Source organism: Strix uralensis, chromosome Z (genome assembly GCF_047716275.1).
Source record: "Strix uralensis isolate ZFMK-TIS-50842 chromosome Z, bStrUra1, whole genome shotgun sequence".
NCBI classification, from domain to species: domain Eukaryota; kingdom Metazoa; phylum Chordata; class Aves; order Strigiformes; family Strigidae; genus Strix; species Strix uralensis.
This window is the reverse complement of record NC_134012.1, coordinates 96,161,875-96,178,770: the sequence shown is the minus strand read 5'-3', so window position 1 is coordinate 96,178,770 and position 16,896 is coordinate 96,161,875. Positions and strand designations below refer to the sequence as shown.

The window sequence follows — 16,896 nt, the reverse complement described above, 5'->3', positions numbered from 1 at the left end:
AATCAGTTTCACAACATCAATAAATAACGAAGTTCTATTTATCTTATTCTTTAGTCAAAACATCATTTCAAGTACACCAACAGAATCCAACTTCTCCCACACAAAAAGTAAATGGACACCTAAAGCTGTAGACAGTACTTTTTCTTTCTTTCAAGCTATGAAAAAGGCTCTGATAATCAGACTACTTGTTGTTCGTTTTTTTTTTTTAAGAAACTGGATGCAGCAATACAGTCAACTTCTTTATTCAAACAAAGGTTTCACTTGAAGCCTGCACGAAAACACAGTCATAAACGTTGGTGTTATTTGCACTTGGAAAGTCACACTGAATTTTTGCCTAAAGGGAGAATCAGAGCAATGCTCTCGTTACTTGCAGACTGCTATCCTTCACATCTTGAATGCTGTATTAAAATTAACAGAGAACAAGGAAGGAGCCACTGCCACTTCACTTCAATGTAATTGAATGTTGAGTCAAAGAATCTCAAATTCTATCAGCCACTGTTTAACAGGCTAGTTCTTCGTAAACACTTGAAAACAAATTTATCAACAAAACTGTGACAAGTAATCTCCACTTCGACTATCGGTCACAGGCAGGTGACAACAGAACCTACTTTCATTAGACTCAATATACTGGATTGGTGATGCCAGATATGTATACTGTACACTGTAATTGGAAGCATGACAAAACTGAGGAGACAGGCACTAATTTATGTATTGTTTCCTACTGCTGTCAGAGAAGGGTCAAGAACTTGTTGAAAAGCTACTTCATAACAACCAATCCCTCAAACTGCAGTTAGCTATAGCATTAATATGTACTATAACTCATTCAATTACTTTATTTCCAGAAGAGTAGCCAATTCCTAGTTATTTTGTTCCATGCACTTTTAACATCTATTAAAAGAAACAGATGCATGCTTGAAGACTGACTCTTCTTTCCCTCATCTCGCACATCTGTAAAACCATACTGATGACCAAAAAAAAAAAAAAAGTGTGTGTAAATGAGCAATAATTCAACTATAATAGTAGATTCCTGGAGGTGAGGGAGAGAAATCATTTTTAGGAATGCCACACTCAACTATAAAAATAAAAGAGCCAAAGACACAAAGTTGCACAGTAGCCACACTCATCAGTTTGCACCTGGGAAAAGTACAGCACATTATCATGTAAAAAGCTAATAGTAAAAGGTTTCAAGATTTTGATCATATTCCATTATGCTCTCTGGAAAAATACTTCCTTGATTTCCACAGAAGTAACTTTATATTGTTTCATGGAGGAATCTGACATATCGTAGGTTTCATTCTGATTTGAAACACAAGGGAGTTCTGTAATAGTAAGGTCCTCTACAATCGCTGGTTCTAGAAGTGTATAGAAGCACTATGAAACAAGCTATTCTAAAGGCAAAAAGATATGGAAAGGTGGGGAGAGGTCCCATTGTCAACTACAGTCCACAAAAAGAAATGCAAAAGAGCTAACCTAGACATCTGCCTAATGTATAGTTTCACCAAAATTATGAAAATTCACCACAAAAACCCCAAACAAAACCCAAACCCATACCCAAGCCCACCCCCGAAACCAAACCACAAACAAATGCCCCCAAAAGAAAAAGAAAAAACCCTGAACAAAAATACAACACACAAAAAAACCCTCAAACACAAAACACCCCACATGCTGCCCAAAACACACCCATCATATTTGCCTCAGACTGTGGGAGAGGACACTAAGTGCCAAGTGGAACTGCTATTTGTAAGTGTATATTGTAATAGAAGCATTACAAAGGCATCTACTGCCGTATGGGATAGAACGTGGAAACCCACAGGCATTATTTTTATATCACGTCTGCAAGACAAAGCTCTTGCAAGGGCTTAGAAAATTTCTTAAAAGTGCCAGTCATTTTTGTTATGACTACAGCAATTTGAAAAAACAACCTTAACAGCTTCTTTTGTAGTGACATCTCTATTACAATAAGTTCTGAGATTACTGTTGTTAATAGTTTCAGATATTCAACAACACCTTTATTCAAAGGGCTACACTAATAGCATTTAAACAATTATTTTTTCAAACATCCACAAGCTTTAACTTGCAACAGATCATACAGTTGAGGCAGATTCTGATCTGTTTCTTCTCAGAATTATTTTTGTGGAATCCTGCTTTTTGCCATTTACTACTGTTTTTCACTACCTTCTTCAAGAATCTTAAGTTAGATCACAGTTTTTCTGTCCAGATCAACTGGTAATGTTGTCACATACATGGAAATATTTGCTGTTTTTTACTGTATTAACATTCTGTGTACTGAATTACAGGTTTTTTTTAAATTCTCAGAATAGATGCTGCTTAAAGTTAGTGCCTCTGATCTCAACAGTACTTCTGTCTCTTTTTCTACCTTTTTTCTCTTTCCCATAAAGCTGCATTATTCAGTAACTTTCTGACTTCTTATGAATCTAAACAGGCTGAAAATTTTAAGAGGCAGTTAATGACAATTTTTTTTTGCAACCAAATTATAGATATACTACTTTTTCTATTTTAGGCCATTTTTCCACAACACACAGGTCCATACAAGTACTGATAATGCCTTCCAGTGACACACTGATGTCTGTTAAACTGATGAATCCTTCATTTCATTAAAACTGAATTCATAAAAAACACTGAAGGCACTGTTTTGGAGATCTGCTTTGGAAACAGAAAGAAAAGATGCAAGACATTCCAGTCCAGAAGTCTTTTACTTAATTGACTTTCAAAACATTTTCAGCATGAAAGACTAAGCTTTTACATTTGTTCCTTTTAGAGAAAACGTTCACCAGCAGAGCTCCTGTGCAAAGTTTTAATAACTTATCTTTTACAAAGTTACCAGTCAATACAGGTGCATTTCTTCCTGATATAAAACATAATTTTACATACAGCTACGCTGAAACTACTGCTGGATGACTGAAGGAACCATAAATCAGAAAATTTTTAATCACTCACATTTATTAAATTCTGCAATCTTGAACTGTATTACACGAATGATTGACTTCTGCAATCTTGTTGCATCTATGCTGTTTGATTTGTATGTACATAAACAGTTGCCACTGACAGCTGTCTGCCACTATCCTGCAGCAGAGTATTTCACCTCAGTAGAAAAACCCATCCATTTTAGGTGCATATGTTGCTTTTTAAAGAAGACCATAAAGCCTGCAAGGCACATACCTTTTCGTAGTAAACTATTCCATATTCTTTATCATCACACTTGACGCAACGGAATTCAATCATCAGGTACATAAAATTAGAACTTCGTTTTTCCCTCTGAGAAGAGAACCACCACAGATGTGTATCATATATTAAAGTGCATCAATCTTCAGCATTCTCAGTAGACCAATTACCCTACTTCTTTTGTGCTATAACTGATTAATTAGATTATCTATTCTTGTAGCAATTATTCAGTTAATCATTTCATAGCACTATTTGAGACCATATCACCTTCTTCCTGACATTCTTTCTTCCTCACATCCCACGTCATGATAAACATCCACATGTAACAGATAAAATCACATTGTTTTAATCAGAGACTTGCAACTGTGGACTAAAGGTCTGAAAAAAGGCAATGAAGAACAACTAGATAACAATTGGGTTTTTTGCATTTGCCTTTTTTTTTTTTAAATCATTACACACATTTTGACCATTTTGACACAAGTCAAAAAACAGAAGACATGACAAAAAAAACATTTTTAGGTAACAGCATGAAAGAGACAAATTAAACTTGGGCTACAAGATTAGATACGCATTCACTTTCAGAGGCAGATTTGCTCATGTACGTGTTTTTGAAATGCGTTACCTAAAAAAAGTGCTTAGAATTTTAGGGTCTAGGTGGGAAACAAGAAAGAAGTTATACATAACCACCACCAGAAAGATATATTTAATGCAAAAAAAAATAAGCATTCCCTTTAATAACAAGCAATTCAAGTTCATTTCATGCATTAACAGTGGATTGACTTTCCAGAACAGGCAAAGGGGTACTGCATTTAAGGCACAGCTCTAGAAATCAGTAATTTTTAGTTTTCTGTACTTTTACAGAAAGGGAAGAGGAAAAAATCAAAAGGGATAGGCCGAGTTAAAAAAAAATATTCATAAGGGTTTATAAAAAACCACAGATTTAAGTTCAAAATTAATCTGATTCCCAGAGGTCTAATTATAAACATGACGACAAAAAACCCAGAGCACAAAGAAGAAAACAATGGAGTTCTGTTGTGCAAGATGAATATAATCTTTTAACAGTTTGGGGGTGATTTTGCTCACTGAGCTCAATGCTCACCTCATTCAGGTATTTAACTACCACTTTTTTTTTTTTTTTTAAATATTTATTCAAATCTTACAAGTGTTTTTCCTCAGCACCGAAAATCAAAACCCATAAAGCTCAACAGGTCTAAAACCAAGGAACAGCCTGCATGTCCAAAAAGCATCCCATCTCAGTCTAAATCCTAGAGTTAAATTAGTCATACATAACAGCATTTGTTACAAATCATTCCAAATTATTAATAAATTCTGTCTTTTGTGATCAAGTTCACTTGAAGCTGAAAACTTTACAAGAGAGCTACCTATTCTGGTGGATGAAGAGCTGGACATGAGCCAGCAATGTGCACTCACAGCCCATAAAGCCAACTGTATCCTGGGCTGCACCAAGAGAAGTGTGGCCAGCAGGCTGAGGGACAGGATTGTCCCCCTCCGTTCCACTCTCATGAGATCCCACCCGCAGTGCTGTGTCCAGCTCTGGGGCCACAAAGATGCTTGGGGGGCTGGAGCTCCTCCCCTGTGACGACAGGCTGAGAGAGTTGGGGGTGTTCAGCTGGAGAAGAGAAGGCTCCAGGAAGACCTTAGAGCGGCCTCCCAGGACTGAAAGGGGACTTATAAGAAAGATGGGGAGGGAATTTCTAGTAGGGCCTGTTGTAACAGGAAATGAGGTAATGGTTTTAAACTAAAAGAGGGTAGATTTACACTAAGTGTAAGGAAAAAATTCTTCACTGTGAGGGTGGTGAAGCCCTGAGACAGGTTGCCCAAAGAAGCTGTGGCTGCCCCCTCCCTGGCAGTGTTCAAGGCCAGGTTGGACGGGGCTGTGAGCAACCTGGTCTAGTGGAAGGTGTCCCTGCCCATGGCAGGGGATTGGAACTAGATGACCTTTAAAGGTCCCTTCCAATCCAATCTGATTCTATGATCCTCATTATTGCCAAAGTAAAATCCACTTTGGATGCTTAAAGAATTATTTTTCCTTTTATCATATACACTAGCAGTTGAAGAAAAATAGGACAAGTGCTTAGAGTTAGCCTCCTAAGCAAGCAAAGGTTCCATATTAACAAGATAAAAAAAAAAAAACAGATCTGATGTAGAATGACCTACCTCATTGATCATTTCTATTTCTCTAAAGGTCAGTCTGTCCAGCCAGTCCACTTTCACCATGTGACCTTGCCGATGAGACTTGGTGAGCTGCATGAAAAAACACAATTACTACATTTAAATTGCTCATACCAAGGAAAAGAATATCAAAGTTATAATTTAACAGAGACACTAACATGAAATCAGGGGAAAAATAAACTGAACAAAACGTTCGTATAGTACACACAGCAGATCCTTGTAAACAGCTAAGCCATGCCATAAAAATAATTCTACTATTTAAAACACCAATCATGACAAAGACCAAAACCACATTCCAAGCACACCACCTCTGCATTTTTAACACATTAGAAACAGGAACTTATTTTTTAAGCAAGGTCTAACAAAGATACTTCATTTTTTGTGTTACTAACCTTCATATAGTAAAACTTACCAAGCCAAACAAAAAGAAGGTATTTAAAAAACTACCCAAATTGAATAATTCTGCCCTTGTTAGCCTTACCTAAACAAGTTTTCAGACTGGGACTTACATATCGCAAAAGGCCAGCTGAAGACTTACAGCAAGTCATAGAGAGCTTGTTCTCCATTTCTTTTTAGTCACCTGAAAAGTAGTTCAAGTTTTACTCCTACATCTACATACTGCTGTAAAAATACCATGGAAGTTGAGTTGCTTAAACGACTACCTAACAGCAGAAGAGTAGAAGAGAAGTAAGATACGAGCCATAATACCTGTAGTTTCAGATGCACTGACACGCAATAGTTTATGAAAAATTCAGCAGAAGACCACACAAATATGAACAAGGATCATCTTTTCAGCTCCTAAGAAATTGTAAGTGTTGCTCAAAGCATTAGTAATTCTTCCAGTATGCAAGAAGAGACACAAAGCGACTAGAAGACATCAAGTTCTTTCATGTCATTATCCGTCTAGAAAACAGCTAGTGAAGAGACCTTCGGAATAACTCCTGTTAAGGGAAAGGTTACAACTACTACTTCAGCAACTTTGTTCTGTGGGCAACCAGCCCACCCATAAGCATTTAAATTTGAATAGGCCATACAATCACACCAACTGCCACTTTCTGCCTAGCTGACAGCTAAGGGACAGGCAATACACATGGAGTACTGGGACAGCACAGGAATGGCATATCCTGTATGTAGGAGAACACAGGATACACAAGTCTACTTCCTCCATATAGAACTGGAGATCAGGTTACTACAAGAAGAGACACAGAAGACTCAGGATTTCCTATATGCTGGGAGTTGTCTAGGTTGCACATTTTGTCAGATACCGGCACTAGACTTTCAGCAGCTCACTACTGTAAGTGCCAAAAAAAAATATCACTGTGAGGAAAAATAGTTAAGAGTTTGCACCAGACGTACCATTCCATTATTTTCACTCAAACCCCCAGTAAACTGATGTCTTGGCAGTACAAGTATTACAGCACAGACATCCTATTGCAGTTTCTGTCTACCAAGAATAACCTGGGCTAAATATAAACCCCATCACAATGTGCTCTGAAAACAGCATCAACTTCATGTCCAGATCCAGATCTTGACAAATCTGGACAGTACATACATGACAAGTTCACAAGAACTCAGAAATTATGTGATTCGTTGGAAGGTTTTAAAAGGTAGCAATGCTGACATAACAGCAAGACCGTAATAGCCATTAAAACCATTAATGAAATTTCAGTGTTCTACAGTCTCCCTGCAGGTGTTCTTCTACCAGTGGCACTTATCCATCAAAGATCACCTAAATATTTATCCTTCCGTTTTAACACCTTGATCAACTGCCCCTTCATACCCAACAACAACAGACCATCTTGCTTGTTGATTTTTCACAAAGTGACTTCTTGCTTTTTAAGACAAGTTCGTTGGGTTTTTTTTATCTCTTACTCACCTCCACAGAGTTTAATTTGGTGTTAGGGTCTGGCAACATTTTTGGATTCTGGTTCTTACCACTAAGCAGGAAACAAAACTCCCAATTTAGTTTTCTTGCAATCACTTTATGTTAGAAAGAGTTGAAATACACTACAGCCCACACCACGGCCTCTGCGCCCTCTCAAGACCTGAATTACATTTTAAGGCAGATTACTTATGAAAGCAAGCATGGTATTTAGCTATGAATGCCAATACTTGCTCGTTTCACAAATATGTTATCTAATTCAGCTTTTTTGATTCTTGGTTCCTACTAAGTCTATGAGAGATGAAGTTTAAAATTTTCCACTGAATATTAATCCTCAACTATAGTAATTGGCTCTACCAAAGTAAAGGACTACACAAAAGCAGTCACAATTTAAAAGGCAGTTAAAAAAATCCTATTCAGTTAGGAGGAAAATCCTGCCTTTTTTTTTTTTTTTAACTTATTTCCAGATTGGCTAGGAACTAAACATTTCAAGAAGCACTAAATAGTGAATTAGCCATAAGCATCTGATGCCCTTTGTTCTGAACTCATTCCATGAAACATAAAAACATAATGCCATAACATCTATGAGATTGTTTGCTTGAAGCAGCTAAATCACCTAACATTTCTTTAAGATCTAGACCACAGTATAGCTTCACAGAAGTAGTAAGATTTGATGCAAATTTTCGAAGACCACTGCAACTTCTAAGAATTAATTAACTCCGTTCAGTATGTAGTAGGGGCTTCTTAAAAATTTGTTTTATATCCAGTAAATTCTGGGACAGCTAATCTTCAGATTGCCTTCAATAAACTGCAGAAGCTTAACAGCACAAAAGGAAAAGGAAGGGCGGGTGAGGGCAGGGAGGAGCAGCGGGGAGCAAAGTATAATTCTTAATAACATTTCAGGATGCTGAATTTAACCAAAGCACAGAAACACAGTCTGGGTTATTTCAATTTATCAGCAGGATTGTAAACAGAAGTACAATATAGTAATAATTTTTTTGCTATCTTATATTCTGCAGCCAGTTCATCAAATTCTATCTCAGCAATATTAGAGAGTCAGAATGTGCCTGGACTATACTGAAAGGATAATGCAAGACTTCGCCTTGGCCTCATATGTGGCTTTATACTATATTTCAAAGGTAGAGAACCAGCTGCATGCAGACCAGTTACAACCCAAAATGCTGTTTCAGGCATGCTGGACATCATCACTCAATGCATTCAAACACGTCCTACCTAGTTCACAGAAAAGGTCTCATTCTCAGCAATGAAGAAATCCCTTACATTTTAGCCACTTCTAAACTACTCCCTATTTTTTTTATCTAACAAAAATATATTTTTTTCTTACTCAAGGTAGCCCTCTTATTTCTATTATTCTAATATCTTCCTCTTATTTCAGAATACCACGTATTCATATCCAGCACTAACACACAGATTCAGGATAGCACTTCTCAGTCTTAGCAAAAAAAGGTTATTTAAATACCTTGATCACAAATTCTTAGTTCATTTTCTTGTTCAGTGCACTACAGAATAAAGAAAAAATTCATTCTGTATGTTTCAGAGGAAAATTATTAATCTCTTAAACCTGTAAACCCCCCTTATAGAGGAAAAGAAGTCATAATACAGCCACTAGTTAGGCCTGCACACAAGACCCAGAAGAACTGTAGGCATATACATACACATGAAGAACTGTTCTCGGATTAACTTTCAAAGCTTAAAATAAGAGAGAGGCTAGTGCATTCCCTTCAGGGAAAGAAGCATTCATCATCTGCTACTTAAATAAGAGGCATCCCTTTTGATACTATCTCACCATTGTTATTATCTAATTTCATTCAGCCAGCACAAGGTGCGAGGGAAATTAATGGATCAGAGAGAACTTAATAGTACTTTTTGTTCAAGTACAATGAATTAACACATCACTCATGGGAGAAACATCTTAATGTCATTAATATTTGAGTGCACTAAGGTATTCCACACTCCTACCATTAACATTCCTTAGTACAGGAAAAAATCTGCATTCACAATGACCCCCAGGACGCAAAGCCACGGCTTTTTCATCAGTAGCAATTTTACAAGCAACTTTCACATGTTTTGTCAGAGCGCCACCATATGACACCTCAACACAGAATCAGAGACTTGCCATAGTATCAACTATTTAAGGTAAAAGGATGCAACTCCTCCAGCAGCCAGTCACTGACTTCATACAAATTCCCCATAATAATAAATACCACACAAATACACACACATGCACTCAGAAGCACATCAAGAAAAGAAAAAGTTATTTTTTAGACGGAGAAAAGGTCCTTCAGCAAGCTCTTATCAGAAGTTACTTATTGTCTGGAGGACAAATTTGGCCTCTGGTATCAGACATCGATCAATAGCATGACACTTATAAATATTAAGTCTGTCCAACAAACAGAAAAAACCCAAACCAAACCAAGACTAACAAAGTCCACACAAACTCATCTTGTATTTAATTAGTCCTACTCCTCTTACCTATATTTAAATGTACCTTCACATACAGTAGCATCAGGAAGCATTCGGCAACTGATGAGTAAGTCATAGAAAAACTGAAGCTGACTGTGCTCAAACAATGGCTATTTAGGAATAATACATCACAAGAACCTCATCTGCTGTGTAAACAGCTGTGCAAATGCAAGCTCTCACAGACACACTACCCAGAAACCCTAGTCACTTTGCTAGCATCTGATGGTAAACTGTTTTTATAAACGAACACAACAAAATATCAGTTAAAACACTCTCATCTTTCAGAAATTAATCTCCCAAAACAGCTTTCAGAAGAGAAGATGGGGACAGTGATGTTATTAGTTTATTATTAGCCATTAACTAGAGCTCTCAATTGTGATGTGAAAGGAGAATTCCCTCTTCTTCCTAAGCAGCCTTGAGCCCTAATCTCCCATATGCCAAAAGAACAGGCTAGAACAGAGTCAGGTATTTCAAGACTGAAATACTCTACATTATTTGTATTTCTTGAGCTAGGAAGCATAAGGGAGTGAAGGGAAGAGGAAAAAAAACACTGGTAGGGTATAGCCATGTTTGTGTAATAAAACTAACATGAAAGGGAAGGCCTACACTGTAAAACCATTTCTCAGAGACCCAATGCCTACATCATGTAACTATCTGACAAACTATAAACAAGCCTTGATATTTAGTGTCTGTCTACAAAGCCTCCTGAGGCTGGAGGGGATTTGTTCTACTATGATCAAGAAATGGGGCACCACCACTGGCAGAAAACTTTAATGAGTTTTCCATTATACATTCAAGGTGAACTAGACTAATAAAGACGCTAAATGAAAGTTAGTTTATTGCTGTGATAAATCTCTAGATGAGAAAATGGACAAATTTGTAACACTAGACCTGTCTTTCACTGGGAGTTGCACAATTCTGAGGATGAAAACTAGAAGACCAAAATTAAGAAGTACACTGAGTAAGTGGATTGAGCCATTCGGCAAGCTTGGAGTAAGCTTCCCTAAAGAATGAGGGAGATCAGCTAGTAAAACAGTTCAAGAACTAACATTTACTGATCAATTCCAGGAGTACTTTTGATGGCAAAAACACACTCTGCCATCAAGCTGGGAGAAGAAAATACTAATATACACACATATCCATGAGCTTAAATGAATGAAACTTCAGTTAATTGTTGCAGTTCTACTGAAATTCTTTCTAGTGTAGAGGTATGTCATACACATCTGAACACTACACCAGCCAGCCTTAAATATAAAGGCTAGCTACTGAGAAACAACTGGACTATCCTCACAAGTTACTGTTAGGAGCTGCTCTTACTGAACCTCATGGAATTTTGGTTTCAAGCATATTCAAAGTATGGTCTCGTTTTCATTCTTTACAAAGAATTAGGATGTTAATTGTTACAACAGAATGCTATGTCTATTAAAAAGGTATTTATTGTCCCCTTTCTAAAAAATGCTTCAGAAGCAAGTATTATCTAGTTTACTCATCTGTATAAATGCTGTGAAATATCTAAACAATCAAAGGAAGGTATCTTTCAGTTGAGAAAACAAGATGAGACATCTGTCTTCATTAAGCCTGTCTTCATTTCACTGCAGTGGAAGTGCAAGCTTTTCACGTACATCTAAAAGGTCACTTGCCGTTACCTTTGCCAAGCGGCTCATCTGATCTTCAGAGACTGTGCTGCTGGTTCTCCCAGGAGTTTTGGTGGGCTCTGAGCCATCAGCTTCTACGTTGGGCCAGACTTTCAAATCATGCATTCCTTGACGAAACATACTGCAGGGAAAAATGCAGAATTGCTCCAGTAAATTCAAAATAATACAACTGTCAGGAATCAAAGTATAGCAGCAGCTGCAAGAAAATGGAGTCGCTTCTGTTGCCAAACCTACAAACATGGACTGCCATGCATAATTTAACTGCTGCAAAAGTGTCTTGCACCTTGTGCCCTCTACAGCCTTCATTTTTATTGGCACACGGAGTTTAGAAGAAAATGAGTAAGTCTGAGATAACTTATTTGGCAAGTGGAAGAAAAATGGGTAATTCCCAAAGTCAGTGGGGTGGTACAAATGCAAACTGAGGACAGATCTTGACCTTCCTCGTTTTATTACTTGCAATGAATCAGAAAATATTCCTCTTGACTTGCAAATTATAATACTGACTTTAGGTCTGCCAGTCTGAAAAAAATTTAAACTAAAAAACTACCTAAGTTTCATATGAAGGCCAACTGATAAAAAGCAGCTTTCTGAGCTGCCAAATAAAAAAAACACCACCACAGCCCTCCACACACCATTTTCTCCATCTACGTTTGAAATTGAATTGCTAATTGAAACTGCAGTGAAAAGAACTTTGCAGAGTAACTGACCACACCTTTTCTCTTTAAAATCCTGCTTCCCTTGTGTATTTATACTGATCCATCTATAAAAGATCCCCCAAGAAATCAAGTGCATTACTTTTGCCAGTAAGAGGTGATCACTTACCTCTTAACAACTTCAGGTAAATACAACTGGAAGGAACACTTTAAAAAGTCAACCATTAAAAATGAGAAATATCAACTAGAAGGACTATCTGACCTTGAATTTACCCATCACTTTGTGGAATACTACTACAAGGGTTTCCATTTACAAGCAAATACAAAACTTCAAAATTATTTGCTGCTTGCTGTTCATCTATTTCCCCTAGGCCCCACACGCTGAAAATAAATGAAATTTACTTTTATAAATTCTTTTTCCAGGAACTATGCTCCAATACTTTAAAAACTGCCAGCAGTCTTTGGGGCACAGTCCAACTGATTCAGTTCTATCTTCTGCGCTAAGACAATGTCAGTCTTTTTGTCAAAGCAGTATCTTCAGTGACGGAGATACAACCTCTCTCTACAGCTGTTTTCTGCATTCAAGTATCACTACAACTGCTTTTCTAATGCTAACCTAAACTCTTCCTGCTCTTCAGTTTAGCCTTATTTCTTCTTATCCACCACTGAGACAAAAAAAGGCTATTTCTCCCCATTTTCCAATGCTGTCTACATAGTCGAAAAGTGTTCCTATTAGTTTGTTCTTCAGCCTCACTAGTCATTACTCCTCCTCTACCTATGTGCTAGTCAATCAATGATATGGACTCCCTTAGGCTCCCAGTAGTCAGCAACGTGCTTAAAGTCAGTTAAATAGAACTGAACATACCCCCAGATGGATGAGTCAGACAAAAAGGATACAGCATTGTCCCTGATGCACATACTTGTACGACTGTTCATATATTCAATGTTGTTTGCACATTTCACAAGAACATCATGATGCTGAATCACGCAAAACTTAAGATTCATTCTAAAACCCAAATATTTTTCTCTGTTTTCCTGGGCAGCTCTCTCCATTCTGCATTTGACTAGAATCAATTCCAAAAAGTACCAGTGCCTCATACTTTTCCTTAAACTGCATCCTATTTTTTTTTCAGTTGCCTTTGAACTTAGTCAGGATTCTTTTGATGTACTGTCACCTTCCAGCATGCTTGTAATCCTTTCCATGTTAGTGCTATCATCCACAAATTTATTAAACTATTGAATCACAGATTATTAATTTTGAAAACTCCTGATTTACTGAGTTACACTTTATTCCTTACAAATAACACTGCATTAGCAGCCCATTTGCAAGCCAATTAATTAAGTAATCAGTACTGGCATCCATGCATTATAGAAGTATAATATGAAGTGATTTCAGCATTTGCTATTTTAAAATCCAAGCTTACAGAGCTAAAATAAAAGGTCTGAATTTTGGTGTTATACAGGAGAAGAGTTTTTTTTTACAACACTGTAGCATGTATGAAGTTACACTCAGGAAGAAACAAAGTAAATCATCTATGTATCCGATTTCTCAAACATGGAACTGATAACTTGATTTTAAAAAAAAAAATTAAAAAATCTCTTATAACGACTGCTACCTTACTATTCACAAGTGAGCTTCAAATCTGTACCACAGAAGAAAAAGCAGTATACCCATATTTCCCGAAGAGCGAGACCGTTGTTCCTCCCACAGGAACTGCTTTACCGGGTCCATACACATCCCAGATGGTCAGAGCCACCTGTGCATTGCGAGGCAAGTCTGGATACTTCACAGGCAGTTTCAGCCATTCATTCCAGCTGCAGAGGAACACTTTCTATTAGTCATAAAGCTTTAGAATTTAAGTTACTCTGTATGAGTTTATACAACCTAGATTCTCCTTAGAATATGAATTTCTAAGGGCAGATGGACTGTTTACCTATGGGCTTTAACCAAATACTTGAGCATGATTAAAAGGCTAGATAACAAAGGAAAAATACTCTAGCTTGACAACTAAGTACCAAAGATCAATCTGTCCAGTAAACAGTACAAAAGTGTGCTAGTCAAGGCCCCAGAAGTTATTTAAGTAGTGAGCCATGCTCAAACACACAAGTAACAATTTCATTACCCATTACACAAAAAAGTTGTTTCATACTACCAGGGCAACACTTAGTAACCACACAGAGACTTGCAAAAACATAAGTTATTTGAAGAAGACAACAGAACACAAATCTTTTTGACACAAATAAAAAACATAATTTATTTACATAACTTGATGCCCCAGTAACTAAGAGGAATATCAAATAAAAGTCAGCCACTTACTTCCACCTAGTGCTAAAAGCCTTGTAGGAAGTTCTAACAGGAAGAGCAAGAGGCTTCCCTTCTGCAAACACCTGACAAGTTACATACAAGTCAGAGCAAGTTTCTTGATACAGTCCTGAGAACTTCAGCATTGGATCTTCTAAGAGAGCTTTGTAACTCTTCTGTTCTCTTTTCCCTTCCAGACTTCCTCTAGGTGGGGATGGGAGGAGGAAGGGAAAGAGAAAAAAATAAACCAAAATTTATTTTATCCACAGTAAAAACTCTATTTCCATAGCTTATATTTAGATCACCCAGTACTGAAGCTACCCTCACTTTGCATTACTAGCCAGTAGTGAAATCCAAATATCGGAGAGGAACCCAGGACGTGAAGTGATGAACAAACACAGAATTTATTGCTTTAATGATTTGGCGGGTGGGGGGGGAAGAAGTGAAGGGAAGGGAAAGGAAGAATTACTGGTTTATCTTTTCAATGGAGATAGAGGATCTACAGGTTGTAGTAGAAGTTAACAGCATCAAATGAGATATCCTAAGCAGGATAACAGTAAGATGACGTATACTGCTATTATTAAAAGATCAAACCATCAGATTACACATGCTCCAAATGCTACCTGAAAAAAAAAGAAAAACAACAAACCCACACATGATAAGAACACCCTTATTGGTAAGCTGTATGAAATGTGAAACATATAACTGGCTTTGGATGCCAGTTATCCCTCAAATCAAGAACAAATGGAACCTCAACTAAGCAGTCTGTTCAAACCAAACTTGATTAAAGTCCTGCAACAATTTGCAGGATGCTAGTGTTAGTAATTCGATGGAATTTCTCGGGCCTCAGCTCTACCATGATGAAAACAGTGATACGTATTAAATATCTGACCGCAGATGCAGACGTGAAAACAAAAAAGGAATTGTGGTGGTGATGGAACACCACGAAAGATCTTCCAGAAAACAAAAATCTATCAGTACCACAAAAACACTTCTGAGTAGATGAACAAGTCTTTTTGCAAGAAACTAGCATAGCATGTTACAGGACATACACTCTGCTGCACTAAAAAAAAACTAGTTTGGCAGAATTTCTGTTTGGCAGAATGAATTAGCAGAGAGGACACATGCCTCTGACTTCAGATATCATCTTCCATTCAGAAGTTAAACAACCTCCAAATAAGTTTCCCTAAGTTAGTTTTCCAAAAACACGCAATATACCTTAATGTAGCAACAGCCCGTATACTACATTTTAGAGCCAGCCACGTCCCTCCTACGCAAATGTAAACATCCCATTGGTGTGATGCTGAAAAATCCCAAACTTAAAAATTAAGGAATTAAAAAATGAACAAGGAAGTGCATCAGTGCATGGTAATACCAGCTTCCACAAGAGCACCTGCATATGCCCAGTTAGGAACATACTTACCTGTTGCATCACCTGACCTGCCTACAACAATGAACCCGACCATGAGCAACTTGCTTTCAAAGGAGCATTCAAGCAATTAGTAAAAAGTGTTGGCAGTTTAGCTCCGTCCCCCAACACTGAGGGGTGAGCTGTGACACCAGCGCTGAACTGACAACCAGTTTTTGCCTTACAGCACCGTCCTGCACTGCGGGACACAACGCCATGAACGTTTGTAACGCGTTTAGAGCGAAGCTTACAACCCTGGCCCTGCTGCTGCTGCGCCGCAGCACCTCGGCCGGCCCCCGCCCCCCCCCCCCCCCCCCCCCCCCCGCCGGCTCCTCTCGGTGCGGCGGGGAACGCGGGCAGGGACGTGGCCACGCTGCCTCCGCCCGGCCGCGAGCCCGGCGGGACACCGGCCACGGCGGCGGCATCCAGGAGCTCCCAGCGCTGGCAAGGGGAGACAGAGCCAGCACCGCGCCGCAGCCGGATCCCGGGGGCTGCCAGGCCTCGGGACCCCGCGCAGCCCCGGGGAGCGGGCGGGCAGTCCGGCCGCCCCCAAGGCGGCAGGGACCGGGCCGCTTCCCACACAGCCCCGGCCGGCCGCGGCGGAGCAGGGGGACGCTGTACGCCCCGGCCCCCCTCACTCACATCTTCAGCTGCACGTTGATGTCCAGGTCGCAGCTATAAACATAATAAAGCTTCTCGGTCTCGCCCATGGCTGCCACCGGTCCCCACCCGCCGCCTCAGCGGCGCCCGAACCCTCCACCACAACAGCCCGCGGGCATGAGCGCCGCCCGCCCCGCCGCCTGGGCCCCGCGCCGCCGCCCTCTGAGCATGCGCCGCCGCCGCCATTTCGCTTAAGGGAGGAAGGAGCGGGGATGCCACTGCCTCTCGCTGTAGCGACCCCTTACCAAGATGGCCGTCAGCCGAAGTCAGCTGACCTCGCGGCCTCAAGATGGCTGCGCCCACGGCTCTCTCACTGCTATGGCTGCCGCCGGCTGTACGGCACGCAAGATGGCCGCTTCAGGGAGAGGCACGGCAAGATGGAGGGTGCGCCTGCAGGGTGCGAGGTGGCGGGCTGTGCCACCTAGGACCAGAGAGAGCCGGGCCTCGCGGTAGCTGTGACCAGAGTGATGTGCTTG

General features: G+C 39.4%; 1 protein-coding gene across 5 annotated transcripts in view; it reads right to left on the bottom strand.

The window, feature by feature from the left end:
• The window catches only part of PIK3C3 (phosphatidylinositol 3-kinase catalytic subunit type 3), a 78,162-nt gene extending 61,604 nt beyond the window's left edge, over positions 1–16,558 (bottom strand). For 4 of the 5 annotated variants that reach the window (XR_012627036.1, XM_074855782.1, XM_074855784.1 and 1 more), the window contains exons 1-6: positions 16,403–16,558; positions 14,368–14,556; positions 13,722–13,865; positions 11,389–11,518; positions 5,362–5,448; positions 3,181–3,276 (exon numbers count right to left, since the gene is read on the bottom strand). Coding sequence is in view for 4 of the 5 variants with exons in the window: in XM_074855782.1 (XP_074711883.1) it covers positions 3,181–3,276; positions 5,362–5,448; positions 11,389–11,518; positions 13,722–13,865; positions 14,368–14,556; positions 16,403–16,470 (714 nt within the window). In the remaining variant the exon portion in view is untranslated. Of the gene's footprint in view, positions 1–3,180; positions 3,277–5,361; positions 5,449–8,738; positions 8,779–11,388; positions 11,519–13,721; positions 13,866–14,367; positions 14,557–16,402 lie in introns of those variants that run through there. The other variant, XM_074855785.1, reaches the window with a different exon arrangement.
• Positions 16,559–16,896: the final 338 nt, after the last annotated feature.